At 40.8% G+C, this 22295-nt stretch overlaps 2 protein-coding genes across 3 annotated transcripts in view; one reads left to right on the top strand and one right to left on the bottom strand.

Moving 5' to 3' along the window:
- Positions 1–22295, bottom strand: part of CENPP (centromere protein P) — a 273692-nt gene that overhangs the window by 84310 nt on the left and 167087 nt on the right. The window lies entirely within an intron of this gene.
- Positions 1–22295, top strand: part of ECM2 (extracellular matrix protein 2) — a 41739-nt gene that overhangs the window by 14587 nt on the left and 4857 nt on the right. The window contains exons 3-9 of one of the 2 annotated variants that reach the window (XM_050761553.1): positions 4065–4253; positions 6802–7308; positions 9812–9927; positions 12273–12408; positions 16567–16724; positions 19599–19738; positions 21192–21518. In XM_050761553.1, coding sequence (XP_050617510.1) covers positions 4065–4253; positions 6802–7308; positions 9812–9927; positions 12273–12408; positions 16567–16724; positions 19599–19738; positions 21192–21518 — 1573 coding nt within the window. Of the gene's footprint in view, positions 1–4064; positions 4254–6735; positions 7309–9811; positions 9928–12272; positions 12409–16566; positions 16725–19598; positions 19739–21191; positions 21519–22295 lie in introns of both variants that reach the window. The other variant, XM_050761552.1, reaches the window with a different exon arrangement.

The following is a 22295-nucleotide window of genomic DNA, read 5'->3' as shown; positions in this document are numbered from 1 at the left end:
AGACAAAAGTTACTTATCCCACCACTATATTTACAAAATCATAGTTATCATTTTGGTTTATTTCTTTCCAGTATGTTTACTATGCATATATTTTAAATAGTTGTAATCCTAACATAGATAACATACATAAACATTTATAAACTGCTTTTCCATTTATAACAATAGATCATCTAGAATACAGAAATAAATTATTCAGATGATTCTGTGAACATATGGCTATTACATATTTTCAACCAAAAATTTTCAACCACAAATAGAATTAAAGCCACTGAATTCATTTTATATAGGTTAAGCCACTGACATTTAAAAGATTTAAGTGACTAAAAATTCTGCTAAAGATTTCAATTAGGCATTTATAAAAACTAGTATTAAATGGTTTACATTTTTCCAAATTTGGAAGAAAAAAGTATTATAGGCATGTTACCATTAAATAAAACTTTCAAAAGAATAACAGAAAATATCACCATATGATGTTCTGTGGCCAGTATTTCATATATTGTCTCAATACAGCTAAATGCTTCTTCATTAGTTATTTCCATGAATTTAACAGAAATAATATACAATTATCCTGAAAATAGGCAATTTAAGCCACACTTACAACATGATTGGGAAAAGAAAGGAAGAGAAATCAACTTTAAAAAATTGTAATAATAATGTACTCATAACTGCTAAAGAATGATGAGGTCAATATTTTTAGTTAAGTGGAAAGATAGCTAAGCTATAATAATGGAAAACGAAAAAGCCGAAAAAGAAGTATTCATAACGTGATCTCAAACTTGTGTAAAAAAAAGTTTGTATATGTAAGCATATATGCATAAAAGTACAGAAGATATATACTAAGCATTTCCAAATTGTCCAAAAATATTTTCCAGTGATTTTACAGTACTTTTTGATTGTATCACCACACATAACACAAAATTTACCATTTCATCCATTTTAAAGTGTACAATTCAATAGCATTTAGTACAGTCACAATATTGTGCAACCATCACTACTATCTTGTTTCTGAACATTTTCATCCCACCAAAAGGAAACTCTGTACCTAAACTCCTCATTTCTCCCCACTCCCAGCCCTTGGCAACCACTAATCTATTCTGTGTCTATGAATTTGCCTATTCTGGAAATTTCATGTAAATGGAATCACATAATATGTAGCCTTGTGTATCTAACTTCTTTACTTAGTATAATGTTTTTAAAGTTCATCTATAGTTAGCCTGTATCAGAACTTCATTCCTTTTTATGGCTGAATAATATTCCATTGTATGGCTATACCATATTTGTTTATCCATATTGCTTATCAGTTGATGAACATCTGGGCTGTTTCTACCTTTTGGCTATCATGAATAGCACAGCTATGAGCATTAATGTAAGTTTTATTTCAACACCTATTTTCAATTCTTTTGGGTATATACTTAGGAGGAGAACTGTTGGGCCATTTGGTAATTCTATATTTAATTTATTGATGAACTGCCAAATGTTTTCCAAAGTGGCTACACTGTTATATATCCACCAGCAATGGAAGAGGATTCCACTTTCTCTACATTCCTGCCAACAACTATTTATTTTTAATTATAGCTGTTCTTTTATGAAGTGGTATCTCATTGTGGTTTTGATTTGCATTTCCCTAACAACTAATGATGTTAAGCATCTTTTTATGTGCATGTTGTCTATCTGCATATTCAACTCCTATGCCTATTTCTTTCTTAAGAGATGGGGTCTTGCTCTACTGCCCAGGCTGGAATACAGTGGTACAATCATAGCTCACTGCAGTCTTGAACTCCTGGGCTTCAGTGATCCTCTGCCTCAGCTTCCCAAGTAGCTGGGACTACAAGAATGCACCACCGCACCTGGCTAACTTTTTAACTTTTTCTGTAGAGACAGCATCCCATTATGTTGTCCAGGCTGGTGTCAAATTCCTGGCCTCAAGAAATCTTCCCTCCTTGGCCTCCCAAAGTGCTGGAATTACAGGCGAGAGCCACTGTATTGGGCAAGTTTTGCCCATTTTTTAATCGCATTGCCTTTCTGTAATTCAGTTATAAGAGTTCTTTATGAATATTCTGGATATCAGGACCTTATCAGATATATGATTTCACATATTTTCTCCCATTGTGTATACTGTCTTTTCCCTTTCTTAACAATGTCCTTTGATGCACCAAATTTTAAATTTTGATAAAGTCTAATTTATCTTTTTCTTTAGGTGTCATATCTAAGAATCCACTGCCAAATATGAGGTTATAAAGATTTACCCCTATGGATTTTTCTAAGAGTGTTGTAGTCTTACCTCTTATATTTAGAGCAAAGGTCTAAATATAAGATATATTAGGTCTTTGATCCATTTTAAGCTAATGTTTGTATTTGGTGAAAGGCAGGGATTCAGCTTCATTCTTTTGCTGGTGTTGTCCCAGCACCAGTTGTTGAAGATTGTTCTTTCCTCCACTGAATGGTCTTGACACCTTTCTTGAAAATCAGTTGTTCACAGATGTATGTCCGACTTTCAATGTTCCACTGGCCTATATGTCTATCCTTATACTAGTATCACACTGACAAAAGCTGATTATTGTGTCTTTGTAGTGAGCGTTTTGAAATCTGGAAGTGTGAGATCTCCAACTTTGTTCTTTTTTCTCAAGATTGCTTTGGTTATTTGGGATCCCCTATAGTTCCAAATGAATTTAAGGATCCGCTTTTCCATTTCTGCAAAAAAAAAATGGCCATGGACATTTTGATAGCGTGCTTTTGATAACCCGGAAGAAACTCATATGTGTATTTTTGTTCAGAGGAGCAACTGGGTAGGTGGGATTAGCCTATTGCAAGTATCCAAATGAGAGATGGGTAGGGCCTGAATTGGGCTGAGTTAGTGGTCGGGGAAAGAAGGGGACTAACGTTGAGAGGCTCATTTGGGGGTGGAACTTGGGGTTAGTGGCTCAGATGGAGGAAAGTTATCTGGAATGACACCTGGATTGGAAGAAAAACATCCCCCCTAATATTCTCCTCAGCTTTCTAACGGTCTGCTTAGCTGATACACTTATCCACATATCTGCAATCTTGTATGTCGGAAAATGAATATATGCACTGCATCATGCACTTTATTTGTTTATTTATTTATTTAGAGACAGAGTCTTGCTCTGTCGCCCAGGCTGGAGTGCAGTGGAACGATCTTGGCTCACTGCAACCTTCACCTCCTGGGTTCAAGTGATTCTCATGCCTCAGCTTTTAGAGATGGGGTTTCACCATGTTGCCCAGGCTGGTCTCAAACTCTTGGTCTCAAGTGATCCACCCGCCTCAGCCTCCCAAAGTGGTGGGATTACAGGCATGAGCCACCGCGCCCAGACAGTATTATACACTTTAAAAGGGTGAATATTATAGTATGTGAATATTTCAATAGCATAATAAACCATAAAAAAGATAGCTCAGTGTCTCACTGAGAAGCACCATAGAAGCATGCTGTCTGGTTTCACCTATTCCCATGTGCACATCAAGGGTGGGCTGTGAGCTTGTCATTAGTGCTAGCTCAGCTCTCCGATCACATGATGGAACTGGATTGGCTGGTGGCTTTGGAAGTTTGGTGTGGCCATACAATTTGCATTGGTCAGTGTAATTAGACACTTTTAGAGTTCAAGTGTGATTTGTAACCTCACATTCCCACTATCGCAGTGATCGGGACAGCCTACTTATAGATGAATCCTGAGTGAATATGATGAGCTGAGCCCCTGTGTCCCCACATTAGACACAAAGTATAAATGAAAAATAACTGAGATTTGGGGATTGTTTGTTGCTGTTGTATAATTTAATCTACCCTGATGGATACAAAATGGAAGTGCAGTTCAGCCCCAAGTTACCATGAGGGAGTTCACTCTTAGAGCCTAAGTGAAGGGGCTGAGAGGAGAGCCTGTGAAAAGCATTTCAGCATTTCTTGTCTATATGACATTTTTACCCTACACATGAATGCACGTAGAATTCTACTCTTGTGTGGTCAGAGCAGTCTGACTTCACATTGTGTTTACTTCCATTCACAGTTGCTGGTAACCACATAAGAAATTTAAATTTGTGCTTTTGTTTTCTTCTAGGAAAGAAGGGACACTGTTTGGTAAAGGGCATAACCATGTACAACAAAGCTGTGTGGTCCCCTGAGCCCTGCACTACCTGCCTCTGCTCAGATGGAAGAGTGCTTTGTGATGAAACCATGTGCCATCCCCAGAGGTGCCCCCAGACAGTTATACCTGAAGGGGAATGCTGCCCTGTCTGCTCTGCTACTGGTATAGAGATTTAGCTAAGCAAAATATCAGTGTGTGATTGATCTTTAACTTCCATTTGTTTTTGTTACTAATTTTAGATTAAAATTATGATACGTTAGTCATCTGAGTACTTAAAATATTGGCAGAATGTTGATTAACATAGAAAATATCTGGGAAAATGCATGGTAGGGGTTATAAATAATAGACTGTGGCTTTATAGTTCTAGCTCTATCAGATTCAGTAAACTTGGATGAGATTACATTCCACATTTGACTCTCAGCTTTAGAGGTACGGTAAGAGAATTTCTACAACTAACAGACCCTGAATTCTTACTGAGTTAAGGGCTCTGCTTTGGTCTATGTGTGCATTATCCCACTTAATCCACCCCAACATGGCTTTATCACCGTGAAGCCAGGGTAAACAAAGGAAGAGTGATTTGCATCTAAAGAGAATAAAGCCCCAGCCCTCTGGCTATACCCAGCCACTCAAAGGCAGCACAGGAACCCACATCCCTGCTTGGATAATCCCAGGAAAATGCAGAAGTGTAGCCTGAAGCATGATTTTCTCACGTGGCCCTTCTGTGTGCAGGAGATCACAGCATGGGTTTTGTTGGCTGCTCATGGACCCCTTCTCCAATGAGGCTCATACCTGACTGAATGAAGGACCCTTCCCGGGAGGCCCAGTCTCCTCTGAGAAAAGCCTAACCAACACCTTATGAAAATAAGCAAATAAATACTTGTTAAATACTTGGCTGGGAAGGGATAGGGACATCTTCTCTTGTCTATAACCGAGGTAGATTGCTCCCATGCACACAGATGATCACAGGGTAGGTGTCTACAAAAGTCTCCTGCCAGGAAAAACTTTTGACGTTTTAGAAATTGTGTTTTGCTTTATACTACCAAATATTTCACTAACGTTTAAAGAGAGTTAGGAAAAAAGTGTTCAATGAAACGGATTCCTTGGAGTGAAATAAATACAAGGTTTACAAAGTAAGAGTCACAAATTCTCAGACATTTTTTCAAAAGACTTGGAGTATTCTTGAAATGTAGTTATTTTGGAAAAATAAACTTGGATATACAGGAAGGATTTTAAATGTTTCAATATGATAGCTTTAGTTTCCTTTTACTAACTTTTTCCTATTCTCCTTCTGCATGTTTTGCTAGAGATGTGAAAAAACTCACAGACTTTATAATACATACTGAATTGATATCTCAAGTAATTTCTCCAAATAATTATATTTCCTGAGTTCTTTTCGGGAGTAGTTTATATATAGTATTAAATAAGAGTAGGCAGATGATTAAGTAAATTTATAAATCTTGATGAAAGAAAATGTATGCACCCTGGCTGGGTACGGTAGTTCACACCTGTAATCCCAGCACTTGGGGAGGCTGAGGCGGGAGGATCACAATGGGTCACGTGTTCGAGACCAGCCTAGTCAACACGGTGAAACCCCATCTCTACTAAAAATACAAAAATTAGCCTGGCATAGTGGCGGGGTGCCTGTAATCCAAGCTACTTGGGAGGTTGAGGCAGGAGAATCGCTTGAACCCGGGAGGCAGAGGGTGAAGTGAGCCGAGATCATGCCACTGCATTCCAGCCTGGGCGACAGAGCAAGACTCTGTCTCAGGGGAAAAAAAAAAAATTTATGCACTGTGAAATCAGTTCTTCCTAGAACTGTTTACTCAGAGAGTGAATTTGAATCTAGTCTTTGTCTTGTCTTCCCCACTTTCTGCCAAAGATTTAACAGCTGAATATAAATGTAGATTCACTGTCTACTATCATTTATTCTACTCCCACCGTCATGGAAGGATAAACAGCACTCCTGTGCATATGTCTAAGTTAAAGCAACATCACTTAAGTCCAGAACGTCATTTGTAGGTCTCAGGTAGTAAAGACGATTTAAGTATAGAATCTGAGAGAGAGGAGGAGGACAACTTTCTCTCTATAACTCTGAATTTCAGAGGATGACACTAGGATGCCAGGGACAAAAATAGTGACAAATCTATAACAAAAGTTGGTTTCACTGCTATAAGCAATTAAAATATACACCTGTTTCACTTTTTTAATGTCTGGTAAACAGTCTACAAATTCTCAGATTAGCAATAGCCCTAGTGAACAGAACAGTATCTATTATAAAGGTATCACATCTGATTATAACACAATCTCACAACAGGATTGCTTACCATTTTGCCTCATGTGGCAATATTATTCCCTCCTTAGTCACCAGGTAGCATGATATGTTAGCAAAAATAAGCATTAAGTTATTTAATATAAAAATTAGTATTAAGGTCCACAGGTGAAAAAAATGTAAGAGATCTTACAAAATAGAAATAAAGTGACTATTAAAACTTTTTAAGCAAAAATTTCAAGGTGCATTTCATCTTTAAATTGCACTCAAATACTTGGAGGGAATAATATTTACTAATCTCATTTTTGTTATGATTTTTTCTTTTATTAATATCATCAACTTATCTCTGCTACCTCATCCTTGCGTGGTCATTAGTCTCCTATTCTCTACTCAGTGGTATAGCATTAAATGATAGAAATGAATTTTCTGGTGATTCTTCAGAACAAAGAGAACCTACCAATTTACTTCATAAGCAACTGCCACCTCCTCAGGTGGGAATGGACCAAATAGTAAGAAAAGCAGCACTTCAATCTGAGGAGGATGAAGCAATGAAAGAAGATACAGAGCAAAAGACAGAGACCCCTGAATCTAGAAATCAGAGGCAACTTTACAGTGAGGGGGACAGCAGAGGAGGAGACAGAAAGCAGAGGCCTGGAGAGGAGAGGAGGCTGGCACACCAGCAGCAACGCCAAGGAAGGGAGGAGGAGGAGGAGGAGGAGGAGGAGGAGGGTGAGGAGGATGAGGAGGAGGAGGAAGACGAGGAGGACCCGGTAAGAGGAGATACGTTCCGAATGCCCTCTCGATCCCCACTTCCTGCTCCTCCCAGAGGCACACTGCGCCTGCCAAGTGGGTGCTCTCTGTCCTACAGGACCATCAGCTGCATCAACGCCATGCTCACCCAGATACCACCACTCACAGCACCACAGATAACAAGTCTGGAGCTCACTGGTAAGAGATGTTCACTTCTGCTTTATTTTGTGCTTTAGAAGTAAATGACTCTTAGCAGTTGGGCATGGTGGCTCATGCCTGTAATCTCAGCACTTTGAGAGGCTGAGGTGGCCAGATTACCTGAGGTCAGGGGTTCGAGACCAGCCTGGACAATATGGCGAAACCCCATCTCTACCAAAAATACAAAAATTAGCCGGGTGTGGTAGGGCATGCATGTAATCCCAGCTCCTCAGAAGGCTGAGGCAGGAGAATCGTTTGAATCCAGGAGGCGGAGGTTGCAGTGAGCTGAGATTGAGCCACTGTACTCTAGCCTGGGCAACTGAGCAAGACTCCATCTCAAAAAAAAAAAAAAAAAAAAAAGTAAATGACTCTTAGGCAAGTGCAGTTGTATACACCTGTAGTCCCAGCTACTAAGGAGGTTGAGGTGGGGGAATGGCTTTAGCCCAGTAGTTTGAAACCAGTCTAGGCAACAGAGTGAGATCCTGTCTCTTAAAAAAAAAAAAATGAACGATTCTCATTGCTCTATGAAGATTATATTTTAATTTCATCCTAAAAATTGATCCTGAATAGACTAATTTCATAATCTTCAAATATATAAACTTTGCAGAAAAGATAGCTATTTACTGCAGAATAGCAATCAGGTATAAAGCAAACTCCTCCAAATCAAATGATGATTTCCTACTGATGTTTCTTAAAAATCAGCTTTCATGAGGTATAATTTGTATGTAGTAAAACTTATTTTTAGTACATAAGTTCTGAGTTTTGACAAATGCACATTGTCATGTAGCCACCACCAAAAGTAAGATATAGGACATTCTGTCACTCCCCAGAATTCCTTGTTTCCCCCTCCAGCAGTCACTGGCCACCAAAGAACACTGATCTGTTTTCTGTCTCTACAGTTTTGCCTTTTCCAGAGTGTTACATAAATGGAATCATACAATACATAGCCCTTTCAGTCTGGTTTCTAATGTTTTTGAGAGCCACGCATTTTGTTTTGTGTATCAGTAGTTCATTCCTCTCTTCTGCCAAGTAGTGTTCCATCATGTGGATGGGCCATGGTTTCCTACCAGGTATACGTCATCTGAGTTGTTTCCAGTTTGGGGTGATTATGTATAACGTTGCTATAAACATCCATGTACAAATGTTTGTGTGGACCTAAGTCTTCATTTCTCCAGGGCAATGCCCAGGAGTGGGACTGCTGATATGGTAAATACATGTTTAAGTTTATAAGAAACTGCCCGACAGTTCTCTAAGGTGGCTGCTCCTTTCCCACCTGCATGCTGGGGAGCTCCTGCCTCTCTGCAGCCTGCCAGCACTTGGTACTGTCAGTTGCTTTTTTCCCCTCGTTTTTGACATTCTAGTGGGAATGTGGTCATCTAGACCTTTTGCCCATGTTTCCATCGGACCACCAGGGAGGGCTCTGAGTAGAAGAACAGCAGGACCAGGTGTGACAGGCTGGCTGGTGGGGACACTTTGGGTGCTGGGAACAGCAGGAGCCTTCGTCTGGGTAATGAGGCCCCTATGCCAGGGGTGGCTCTGGAGATGCTGGGGTGAGGGGAGCTGAAAAGGTCAACACATTTGTGCAGGGATGGCCATTGGTGACAGCACACTGCCAGTGTCAAACATAATAGAAGCTTCCGTGGCCTTTCTGACAAAGGATTTCATCCTACTTTTATATGATCACCTAAGGAATTCCTCTCATGCTCAGCAACGCCCCTTCCTCCTGTGGCCTGTGCACCAGGTATGCTCTGCCCTAAGAAAACCCAATCTGTGAAAGTCTGAAGTCTTGGAAAAGATAAATGACCCACACTGAGCTACACTGTTACGGTTTTATAAGAAGGTCACCCCGTGACTTTTATGGTATGTACTATTGGTACGCTCACTTTCTGGGTTTAAAAATCGACTACTGAACTTAACTAAATGTTAAAACAAAAACCCATAAAATTAGGGCATATAGGAACCTTTGCAGATTGAAGCCATAGAGGCATAACATTAGATGTCAGAGAGTCTTGGAGATGATCTCCCCCAGCTTCGTATGCAGAGATGGAGACAGGCTCAGAGGAGGTGAGTGATTTGCATGAGCATTCATGGACAAAAACAGAGGCATGCTTCTAGTCCAAGAAAATGGCTATGGGAGAATATGAAGACTAAAAATCAGTTTCTGTATAACCGTCCACACCTTTATTGTAAATGCACAATGTTACCAGTACTCTCCAGCAGACCACATTCTGGCTGTGTTAAGCATCTTCATCTAAACCATGATATACTTACAGCCTGATGAATCCTTAGAGAGAAAATGTCAACTATGTTAAACTATCTATTTCCAGCCTGTTACTTTTCTGAACATACTTTGGTTATATAATATATATTCTGTCCTTGTTCTGAGTATTGCTTTCTCCTCCAGACAAAGCTCTCTCTTGAAATCTATGCACACACGCCCATACATGTGTGTACATGTATGTATATGCACACATGCCTAAAACATAACCGCTGTATGTCCTAGGCAATTCCATCGCCTCCATCCCAGATGAAGCATTTAATGGATTACCAAATTTGGAAAGGCTTGATCTGAGCAAAAATAATATCACTTCTCCAGGCATAGGTCCAAAAGCATTCAAGGTAAATACATGCTCTGATTTGTCTATTTGGACGAATGGCTTCACTATGACTTGCACTGGTTGGAGATGGGGAAGGGAGGAAAAGGAAAATGCTTCTAATTGGTAGTTTTCTTCTAAGAAAGTTTCCTCTCTGATGTTCCTAAACTGCATTCAAGTTTTCTCTTGAATATAGTTTATTATTTTACATACTTTTAGCTTTGCCATAAGGGCACCAACAATAGCATTAGTGACAAAACTAATGATTTTAATTTATGGAGTAGTTTCTCCCCAAGTAACTGAAAACATGCTAAAATCTGGTCTCTTAGCATACGAAGTATTTTCTGGAAATAAATTGAGCCTATCTGGAAACTCTATTAACATTTTTCAGGCCAGCAAGACACGGCTTCCTTTTTTTGTTTGTTTTGCTTCGTGCAATGAACAAAACCTGATGGAGGATACTTTGGCAGAAGGGGGTTCTGGAAAAACAGACAGGCTCAGATAAAAACTAGGGATAGCTTGGAAAAGAAGAGGGAAAGAGAGAGAACAGGAAACAGCATAGAATAAACCTTTGAAAGATACAGATTGAACTAATTTTATATATATATATAAACGGGCCAGGCGCAGTGGCTCATACCTGTAATCCCAGCACTTTGGGAGGCTGAGATGGGTGGATCACGAGGTCAGGAGTTTGAGACCAGCCTGGCCAACATGGTGAAACCCCGTCTCTATTAAAAATACAAAATTTAGCCGAGTGTGGTGGCATGCGCCTGTAGTCCCAGCTACTAGGGAGTCTGAGGCAGGAGAATTGCTTGAATTTGAGAGGCAGAGGTTGCAGTGAGCCGAGATTGCGCCATTGCACTCCAGCCTGGGCGACAGAGGCAGACTCTGTCTCAAAAAACAAAAAGGAGGAAAGAAGACAGAATTCAAGGAATTTAAGAGTTAAGAGAGAAGGGGTTTATGTTTGTTAAAAAAACAAAAAACAAAAAACAACTCATAAATGTGTGTGTTTGAAAAGCCATAAATAAAGCACATTATATTTTACTAGGTGAAACTGTTACTCCCTTGGGCAGTCTTCTGGGTCTTCCACCCACTCTTCAGACAAATCACTGGCCTCTTATATTCTCAGTTCCTGTTTCTTATCTGGAGTCTAGGCTGGCAGATAAGAGGGTTCCACATTCACATCCTAGATCTACTTCGTGCTATCCATCCTTCTCCTAGAAAATGGCTAGCATTAGGGGGTCCTTTCCCTATATTTGACCAAGAGAAAAACATTGTAGGAGATCACCTCCTTTTCTTGCTTTGGAATTCTCTGTCCCATTCCGAAACTGTTGAAATTTGAATATGATCACTGGAGAGGTGAATCATTCCATGGGACTTTACTAAAATCTACCTAACCACAGTTCCCCACTTTTGGTGGTAGAGGGTAGGTTTGATCAATGAACACACAACTACAAATGTGAAAAGATACTTTTCCAGACAGTCAACTGGATGCCATATAGGAATAGCTTGTAACATCTGTAGTCCTTAGTTTTGAAAAATTTCCACAGTTGGCCAGGCGCGGTGGCTCAAGCCTGTAATCCCAGCACTTAGGGAGGCCGAGACGGGCGGATCATGAGGTCAGGAGATCGAGACCGTCCTGGCTAACACGGTGAAACCCCGTCTCTACTAAAAAATACAAAAAACTAGCTGGGCGAGGTGGCAGGCGCCTGTAGTTCCAGCTACTCGGGAGGCTGAGGCAGGAGAATGGCGTAAACCCGGGAGGCAGAGCTTGCAGTGAGCTGAGATCCGGCCACTGCACTCCAGCCTGGGTGACAGAGCGAGACTCCGTCTCAAAAAAAAAAAAAAAAAAAAAAAAAAAAAAAAGAAAAATTTCCACAGTAATTAGTGTCATTTTATGACCTTTCTGGAGTAGATAAAAAACTGAGGTTTACAAGTATGTTAAAAGGATTGATTGCTATCTTAATTGTTAGCATCCATGACAGCTTCAGATTACTGCATGATTTCATGAAATTTCTGTGTATTGCTGAAAAAGTGGAAACCTAAGATCTAGCAAGAACGACCAATCCAGTAGTTATGGCAGCTTTCTCTCACTTTCTAAAAAGCTGCAATATAAACATGGTGAGTAAGCTACAAAATAATCAAATGTAGTCTGTTGAAAATCCCTGAGAATCAATGCTACTACCAGCATCAATATCAACCTGGCAGGGGGAATATGGGGTTTGCTGTGTGGCCTGGATATTACTGTCTAAGCCTAAGGAAAGATAGTTTGTGAGACTTTCAGTCAGTGCTTCAAAACGACCCTTATGTGAAATGTGACTGCACAGCTGTGACTAGATAAAAAAGTAACTTTGAGATTTGCTTTTTAAGCTTCTGAAGAAGTTAACGCGTTTGAATATGGATGGAAATAATTTGATACAGATTCCTTCAGAATTGCCATCTACATTAGAAGAACTTAAAATCAATGAGAACAATCTTCAGGCTATTGATAAAGAAAGTTTATCAGGTATTTAATATTTGTTTTTCAATGATATGCTTCCTTATAATCTTTCTTATATAGTGGTATAGAAATTTTATTTACAGTATTGCCAAATGAATAAATAGTAAATATTTTTAGGTCACTTAACCATTTGAGTTGTTAAAACTTCTTTTAACTATTAATTGGCAAAACGTAAAATGAATTTTAAAGTACCTGTTATCTTTGTACCTTACCCATGAATAACATTGTTTCTCAATGATTCCAGGTTCTTATTATTCACAAGACAATAAATTTACTACAAATCCAAAATATCTGAAGAATTATACTACATATTCCCCACAACGCCATGCGTTTTGCATTCTGGATCGACAATTTTGTCGGTTCTTCAAAGTGACTAACTAGTGCCATGGCTTGTTGACTGGATCTCCTTTATCACTCTGATGGTCAATACACCCCACCCACAACTCTTGCTGCCTCCATACAACTTGCTATTTTCATTTATCATGGGTTGGAACCTAAAGACAAAACTAAGCACATGGGAATTATGCATGAAATATGAATAAACGGGCACTGCATATGAGGCTGAGATGCTGTCCTACAAAGAAAGCACATGCTCTTCATGGTGTTAACTTTGGCTTTGGCAATTTTGTCCTGAGAGGGCTTGGGCTGGAACTTCTGTACTCGTATGGCACTGAAGTCCTGCTAACTCCACACCCCACGGCATGTGGATGCACGGCTCCCCCTGTGGCCTAGCTTTCCGACAGCCTTTAGTGAGGGTGCCCTACATTCTGTGCACTTGACATTGCTGGCACTGGCTCCTCTTCTGCCTGTTTCTGGACTGTGCTAGATAGCTGAAGACATCATATGTGACTCTGTATAAAAGAGGCTTTATCACATTTTACTTTTCATGAATTCTAGCTAATGCCTTTGATTGTACTGTGTACTTTTTTGAGACAAGGACTGCCTACCTTTTCTTTTTATCTTCCTAATAGTCTAGCATAGCTCTTGAGGTTAGTGCTCAACACTGTCTGTTTACTTGCTTTGAAACATATTATGTTTTTATTCATTAAGTTATTTATTAAACAAAGCCTTTAAAGGAATGAAACAATCCAATTGTTTCCTGTAGGTCCCAAAAAACTTCACAGGAACAAAACACTTCTGGTACTGAGAAAAGAACAATAATAATGAGAATTGCCAAATCTGAGGATTAGTTATGGAAATACTCAATTTCCAGATGGATTTCAGGACACACAGAAAAACATTAATAAACACAAATTTTGATGGAGAGTGCCAAATGGGAAAGACATTAGAAAATTCAATTTCTAACTGCTGAAGACCAAAGGGTACCAGCAATCTAGAACAACTGTACTAACAGGCTGTATATGAACTACAAGTCAGTCACATTTTTAGTTGGGTTATCAGAATGAGGTGTTATAAAACATGCACTCCTGATTGTGAAGGTGCTTTCACACACCCCTGGAACTGCCTTAAAGAGTACTCTTCTCCCTCACTCACAAACGCTTCTAGATTCCCAGAGTGTTGACAGGAAGTCAGGGTGAGTGGGCTGTCTGCCTGCCTTTCTTAGCCCGCCTTTCTCCACAGTCTGAGCAACGAGGAGCCTCGGCTCCATGCCGGCAATGCTTTCTGTCCTCCGGCCCAGATACCCCTGCTGCACTCCCTGGGTGGGCTGAGTTCTAAGAGCTACTGCTGTACCGGTCCCTTGGGTGCTGGGCTCCCCCTGGCTGGGAGTCCTGATGCTGTGGATGGTCAGGCTGGCTGCCAGGAATGCTATGAGGCCACCCTGCTTCTGTGTGGAAGCAGGTGGCCCACTGCTCTTCTGTCATCTCTCTTGGGGCGGCTCCTCACTCATGACCTTTCAGATTATAGCTCCAGAGAGGGGGAAGGAGGGCATGCCAGGGAGAGAAAACAGCACAAAGGTGCAAATAAATGAGACAATTTGCGATACTGTGGGACCTGCAAGCAGGCACAGTGAAGGTGAAGGGCAGGCAATGAGTAACACCAGGGGCTGCACACACCTTGCTGAAGGGCAGGGAATTTACCTGCAGGAGGAGCAGAGTCCACCTGAGATGTGCACATGTGTTATGGAGAAAGGGAAGGACTTAAAATTGAGAGAGGTGTGAAAGGTGGAGGGAGGGACAGCAGAGGAAAACCAGGCATGCTTTAAAAGCATTTTTGTTGTCACTAATGACTGAAACAACCGAAGTAGGAGCCCTGGAGGTTGCTCTAGTGGATGACCATGTGATGCTGCCTGCCAGGAACATCGAGGCACCTGCCATGTCCACAACCTGTCATGGTACCACCCACCATGGAAGACTTCCTGTTTCCTGTCCATGAATCCTTTCAACATCTACCTCAAGTCTCACCTACAAGAAACACTCTAGCACCATCCTATTTCCTGTTACCTCCTATTTCCTATATATACCAGAGAATAACTGCAAAAGAAAACACAGTGTCCTGAATTTGTACTGTTTCTCTCTTTTTCTCTCAGTCATGTAATGGCCATTAGTTCATTTCTGTTACCTATTTTTCAAAGAAAAACTTCCACTGCGTTTCAAAACTTCACCTATTTACTAGAGAAAGACGTCAGATTCTCAGTACCTTTAGTTTTGGAAATGAAAGCGAATATGAGGAAATATAACCACTTATCACAATTTACTGGCTGGCCTGGCTACTTCCTGTTGCTCAGCACTTCCATTAATCCTAAGGACCACCACCAGGTTAACCTCTTGCTGCCTTGAGAATGAGAGCCAGACGTTGTTGTCCAGGGTGCAAAGGCCCTCCCAGAATTAGCTGGGTGTGGTGGTGGGTGCCTGCAATCAGCTACTCGGGAGACTGAGGCAGAAGAATCGCTTGAACCTGGGAGGTGGAGGTTGCAGTGAGCCAAGACCATGCTATTGCACTCCAGCTTGGGCGACAGAGCGACACTCTGTCTCTAAATAAATTAAAATAAAATAAACTAAAAAAAGGCCCTCCCAGTATACTTGTGTCTGAACACCAACCTTCACTCCACTGTGCACAGCCACACCAGGGCTAGTCTCCTCTCCCCCTGAACAACCCACATGGTCTTTCAGCTACATGTGCTCAGCTGGCTATTACAGCCTGGAAGTTCCTCCTACTTCTATCTCAATCTTTCTGTCTGTAGGAGACTGGCACTTTCATACCACTCACATCTACACTGCTTTTTCTTCTTATAATCTTCCAGCATTTATTATTTCTATTCTTGATGCAACTGTCTTTGCTGTTGCCTAAGAACAGAACTGAGTCCCACATGGCATTCGGTGCAATGCCCATGAAGGGGGTTGAATAGAAAACATCCCCTAATCTGGGAATTTTGGCCACACCCTGAACCTCTGATTCAGATGCCTCTGGGTATTGTCATTGCTGAGCTGTCCATTTTGCAGCATGGAGCTTCCATTTGACCTGGATCATACCACTCCTGAGACTAGTAGAAACAAAGTAGAAAAAAAACTTGTTTGTATAAAGGCCTTTCTTGCTAGTTCAATCTGAATGCGTGGAGAATTTTTGATCATCATTCTCTCAAAGCTTCCATTTGGCTGCACTCTGTGCCAACAAGTGAGTAACTATGATGGGAATTCACTGCTCTGGTTTACTTCTGACTCCCTTGTTCAGAGACTGAGGGTGAGCCAGGGAAAGTGTTCTTTTTTGTGTCCTGGAAAAAAAAATCCCTCATTGCATTAAACTTCCACCCACCCCATTGCCTATTATGCTGCCATTTCATACATCTGTGTCTTTGCAATGTTTCCAATGACTGTCCACAACTTTCTCTTCCTTTCCTATCTGAATTCCAAATCCCTGTTCAGCCACCACAACTTCTATGGAAACTCCTCTGCCTCTCTTTCCTATCTTCCTCCCTCTCTTTTCTCTTGCTTCTGTTCCTTACACATATTGTTAGCACCTAGCATTTCAATGATTTTTTTCGGGTCTGCCTCACTACTGGACCATGCATTTAGTGCTGGTTGAATTGAGCATCTGGGATGTACAAAGTACTTAAGAAAAGACTTTATAGGAGGATACAAAGGTTTTAAAAAAAACTGTATTTGCCCTGCAAATAAACTGGCCATTTCACATGACATTTCAAAAGCCTACAAAAATCTGCATGGTTTTTCAATTATTCTAATATTCTAATACTTTTATTTTTTATAGACTTATATCAACTGGTCACCTTAGAACTGGAAGGAAATAATCTCAGTGAAGTCAATGTCGATCCTTTAGCTTTCAAACCTTTGAAGAGCCTAGCCTACTTGCGTCTGGGAAAAAATAAATTTAGAATTATACCACAGGGTCTTCCTGCTTCTATTGAGGTAACAATATATTTCTTTTGATGCTTTAAATGTATTATATTTTAAATATGGTATACAACAAAATATATTTTAAGACTATTGTGATGTAAATTAAACTCTAGTTTCATGCTGTATGCAGAATTTCCTATAATTTAAGCATTGTTTTTTCTTCAAGCAATACAAAATTCTGAATCGAAATTATAATTACTAGTCGAGACACCTGATAAAGTGAAAAATGGTACTTCTGACAGCTCTTGGGGGAAATGGGAGAAAGGAATTGAGAATTTAAATGAAACCACAACTTCTATGAGGTACTCTGCCTCTCGAGACAGTGTATACTGTCCCAATCCAGAAATGTGACGCTCATCACAGAAGCTCAAACAGGTACTAACCGCAACAGAGTGTCCACTGACAAATTCCAGGCAAAATCACAGACACTCTGACCTAACAGTAACTTGCATGGATACAAGTGTTGTACAAAGAAGGCCTCTGACTGTTCCAGCAACTCTGTAGCTTACAAGTTTTGACCTAATTCCTACCAAAACTGTCCTGTGACTAACTCCAGGCCCCAAACTCCAGTCTTGCTTTATTATCCTCTAGAGATGCCCCACAGGTCCCCAGATGTGTGGTCTCCTTGCTGCAGGATGTGCTCCAGAGGGTCTTTGGCTGATGAATGTCAACACCCCTCATTTCCTGCATTAAAAACACTGAGGTGGACTGTGCAGTGGCTCACACCAGTAATACCAGCACTCTGGGAGGCAGGAAGATGGCTTGAGGCCAGGAGTTTGAGAGTAGTCTGGGCAACATACTGAGGTCCTGTCTCTAAAAAGTATATTTTTTAAAAAACTAGCCAGGCATGGTGGTGCACACCTGTAGTCGTAGCTGCTCAGGAGGCTGAGGTGGAGGATCACTTGAGCCCAGGAGTTTGAGGCTGCAGTAAGCTAGGATCGTACCACTGCACTCCAGCCTGGGCAACACAGAGGGACTCTGTCTCTACAAACCACACCCCACCCCGCCCGCCAAAAAGAACACTGAGGTCCAGAGAGTCTATACATACTGGCAGACCCTGTGGGAACACAGGTTTTCTTACTAAGCTCCGTTTCTCCTACACCACATGATCATCCAGCCAGAAGTCAGGATGCAGCATCTCCCGGCTTCAGCCCCAACAAGCCAGAAAAGAGGATCATCTATGGTGATCTTATGTGGCTGTCATGGCTACCACCCTTCCTCTTCTTCCTATTTCCAGATTAAGTGACAGAGTTATGTAACACTGACATTTATCAGTACCTGGCTTTCTATCAGAGTCTCCTGGGTTCTTAAGAAATACAGACTCTTGGGACCTATCCCAGACATGCTACGTCAGATTCTTTGTGGGGCAGGGCCAGAAATTAATAATTAAAAAATTAAAATTTAAATAGATAATGCATACACATGTTAAAAAACATACATACACAATGAGGATAATACAAAAGAGCAATGTGCCCCACTCTGAGCCTGGCTTCTCTCTCTCCAAAGAGACCCATTCCTACCAGTCTGCAAAGCACTGGGCATACAAGTGCACAAATGCATGGCACATACTATAAATCCTTCTAAAGCCACTGCTGTACACCTGCCTCACTTAACCATGCAGCCTCAAGGCTGCCGCATGTTATTCTTTCCTACAGCTGCAGATGTTTCAACATATGGACAGGTGTGCCAGGATTTATTTAACTAGTCTCTGACTGATCTAGCTCACCTCCTAAATACATATGCAGGTAAAAGCAAAAAGTTGAAAATTGCTTTACTAATTTCTAACAAATGCCAAAATTAACAAAGAGGGAAATTCTCACAGGTGGAATAGAAGGTGACACTAAAGATATAAGCCAGTTCTACTTCTGAATTCTAACAAGAGAACAAGGAGAATTTTTATAATGCAGATCCTTTAATGAAAAACTCCCTCTAATGCCAACTAAACTTAACTTGAAGGCAGCTAGCTATTAAAAACTTACTAACAGTTCTAGCAAACTTCTCCTTGGTTGTAAATTAAGACTCTTAATTAACTTTAAATTAATTATAAGAAAAGCAAATCTAAAAATATAAGACTAAAATATTATAGACCACATGAAGTAGTAGGAAACAGGCAGTCTGGGACTGGAGGCTCGGCTAGGACAAGCCCCTCTCAGCATTAGTCACGTAACTGCAGGTGAGCCTCCCTGTCTCTCCAGGCCCAACTTAACTCCACTGGTAAGTAGAGACAATAATTTTTGTCTACTTTTCAGTTTTTAAAGCCCAAATGAGATAATTTATGTGAATAAGTATTATAAAGTAGCGAGTCTTGTATAATTATTATGGTATGCCATTTCTTGCAACATAATATGGCTAATACATTTTAAATAAAATTCATTTGATTCCATAACCATGACAGACAGTGTGTTTTATTTCACTAATTAGTTATAAAATTTGACAACTTTCCTGTAAATCCAGCACTTTGGGAGGCCAAGGCGGGTAGATTACCTGAGCTTAGGAGTTCGAGACCAGCTTGAACAACATGGTGAGATCCTGTCTCTACAAAAAATATAAAAATTAGCCAGGCTTGGTGGTGCATACCTGTAGTCTCAGTCACTTGTGGGACTGAAGTGGTAGGATCACTTGAGCCTGGGAGGTCAAGGCTGCAGTGAGCCGTGTTTGTGCCCCTGCACTCCATCCTGTGTGACAAAGTGAGACCCCATCTCAAAAAAAAAAAAAAAAAAAAAAAAAAAAAAGACAACTTAAAAACACAAGCTTACTTGAAAGAGCAGTGAAAGACTCTTTAGATAATACTAATGACAACAGTCTATGTTACTATTTTAGTCTTCATGAAACTGAACATATCAACTAACACAAAAGAAAAATAATAGTCTTTTCTCTTAATTATAGGAATTATACCTAGAAAATAACCAAATTGAAGAAATAACTGAAATTTGTTTCAATCATACCAGAAAGATCAATGTCATTGTACTACGTTATAACAAAATTGAAGAAAATAGGATTGCTCCTTTAGCCTGGATAAATCAAGAGTAAGTACATGCTACAATTTAAATTTTATTGAACTATTTCTTCCACTTGTCATTATTAAACAGAGTAGGAAACCTGGGAATGGGATAAGTGAGGGAGGTGATGATACTGAAGGGCTCGGAGACAGAATCGTTTCTTAGTGAACCCTTACCCTATCTCCAGAGTGGGCTCCTTCATGCAATTTCCAACCTGTGCATTGCATGACTGGTGTTAGGATTATTACAGTTACTACTGCTGTTGTCACCATACTGCATACTGGACACCCTATCATATGCCAAGTGCTGAGCTAGCAAAAACTGAGCCCCAGCTGTCTGACTTTGAGGTCTGCCCACTACTGGTCAAATGCCACTCTAGCTCTGTCTACCTCACAGGTTGTCAGCAGGTTTGAATGAGATAATCCCCTGCACACAGTGAGAAAGAAATCTGCCAGACTCCTTCTCCTCATCATCATTAAGTGGAAGCACCAGGCTTCAGAGCCCAGGCCTGTTCTCCTACACTACACAGCCTTCTTTTCTCCAAACTATTTCTTCACCTCAACTCTTACAAAATAGACTGAAGAATGCTTGGCCTAACAGTGGAGGCCAAAAGTAGACTCCATCTTCCTGGACAAGAATCAGCAACCTCTGGCTGTAGCTCTCAGTGAAGGGGGAGGGAGTCAGAAGCAAGCCCTGCAGCAAATCCAGCAGACAACTGGGATCTGGGATTGCGTGTCCTGGAACTATGTGCCTAAGTAACACAGTCGGGGACGTGGGTCATTCAGAAACAGGATGGAGAGGCCAACTGGGCTCAGCAGCATGTGGCACTGAGTCCACTGTGGGCAGAGGAGTCTTTATCAGGTGAAAAGAGGGTGTGAGGCAGAAGCCTTAAGAGACTCAGGTGGGGTTCCTGAAACAAACCAGTGAGTTCACCACGTTTCCCAGATCTTCTAGATGATTAACAGCATTTTCTAGATCCCTCAGGCTCACCTCAAGTCTCAGGTGTGCCAGGTCATCAAATCAAATGTGGAATGAAAACGTAGGGGAAGGGGAACCAAAACAAGCCAAACAAACCAAACTTCCTTGCTGGAACCAGAGACAACTTTACAGATAGGCATTTCGATGTATGCTGGGATTCATGGAATTTCATTTTGGATTCAACACATCAACCTTACAGATATTTTAGTCTTTGGGCCTCAGTATTGCCTCCAGGGATATGAGTTTTTCCCTCCTAGTCTCTGATGCTCCCTCGCAAGGATTCACATAGCTGGGAGGCAGTATGGCACACTGGTAAGGACATGCACCTTGGTGCAAGAGACTAGGGCTGGCTATACCTGGAAAAGTTCCTATTTGGAATCTTCACTACAAACTGGGTGCTTATAGGAAAATGGACCAGCATCAAGACTGGCCTTATCAAAATTTAGAGCTGATGATCACCATCCTGATGTCCCTACCCTGTTTACTTTTTTCTTTGTTGCAGAAATCTAGAATCCATTGATCTCTCATACAATAAGCTCTATCACGTCCCGTCCTATCTACCCAAGTCCTTGCTGCACCTCGTGCTCCTCGGGAACCAGATTGAACGGATCCCTGGCTATGTGTTTGGTCACATGGAACCAGGCCTGGAATACTTGTACCTGTCATTTAACAAACTTGCTGATGATGGCATGGACCGTGTCTCCTTCTATGGGGCATATCATTCCCTGAGAGAATTATTTCTGGATCACAATGACTTAAAGTCTGTACCACCTGGGATACAAGAAATGAAAGCACTACATTTTCTGAGGCTGAACAACAACAAGATACGGTAAATTTTGGCTTTTTCAAGTGTCTGTTTAAATCTTGGTTGGCAAAATATATGATAAAATAACCATGACATGATCTCTGGGATTTATGTTAAGGAAAAAAAAAATGGTGCTAAGGGGTTGGATTAAACAAGATTGGCAAATGTTAGTAATTACTGAAGGTGGATGACAGGTATGTGAGGATTCATTAGAGGTTTTTCCTACTTTTGCACATGTTTATAAATTTCCATAGCTAAAACATCTTTCAGCCAGGTGCAGTGGTTCATGCCTATAATTCCAGCACTTTGGGAGGCCAAAGTGGGCGGGTCACCTGAGGTCAAGAGTTCGAGGCCAGCCTGGCCAACATGGTGAAACCTCGTTTCTACTAAAAATACAAAAATTAACAGGGCTTGGTGGTGCATGTCTGTAATGCCAGCTAGTCGGAAGGCTGAGGTGGGAGAATGTTTGAACCTGGGAGGCAGAGGTTGCAGTGAGCCAGGATCACGCCACTGCATTCCGGCCTGGGTAACAGAGTGAGACTCCATCTCAAAAAAAAAAAAAAAAAAAAAAAAAAAAGAAAAATTAACAGATTATTATTATATAACACTTAGAACTTTAGAGACAGTTTCAGATAAGTCTTCAAAGCACTAGATTATGTTACTACTCCCACCTCCATATGTAAATAAATAAATCTGTAGAGCATAGTACCTAAATATATGCTAAAATTAAAACTGCTTCTATCTAGATTTTTCTGAAGTCAAATTTCTGAAAACATTTATTGAGACTCACTTTCCCTACTT

The sequence above is a fragment of the Macaca thibetana genome, chromosome 15 (assembly GCF_024542745.1).
Source record: "Macaca thibetana thibetana isolate TM-01 chromosome 15, ASM2454274v1, whole genome shotgun sequence".
Taxonomy (NCBI): Eukaryota; Metazoa; Chordata; class Mammalia; order Primates; family Cercopithecidae; genus Macaca; species Macaca thibetana.
The sequence above is the reverse complement of the archived record's forward strand: the minus strand, read 5'-3'. Positions and strand labels throughout refer to the sequence as shown.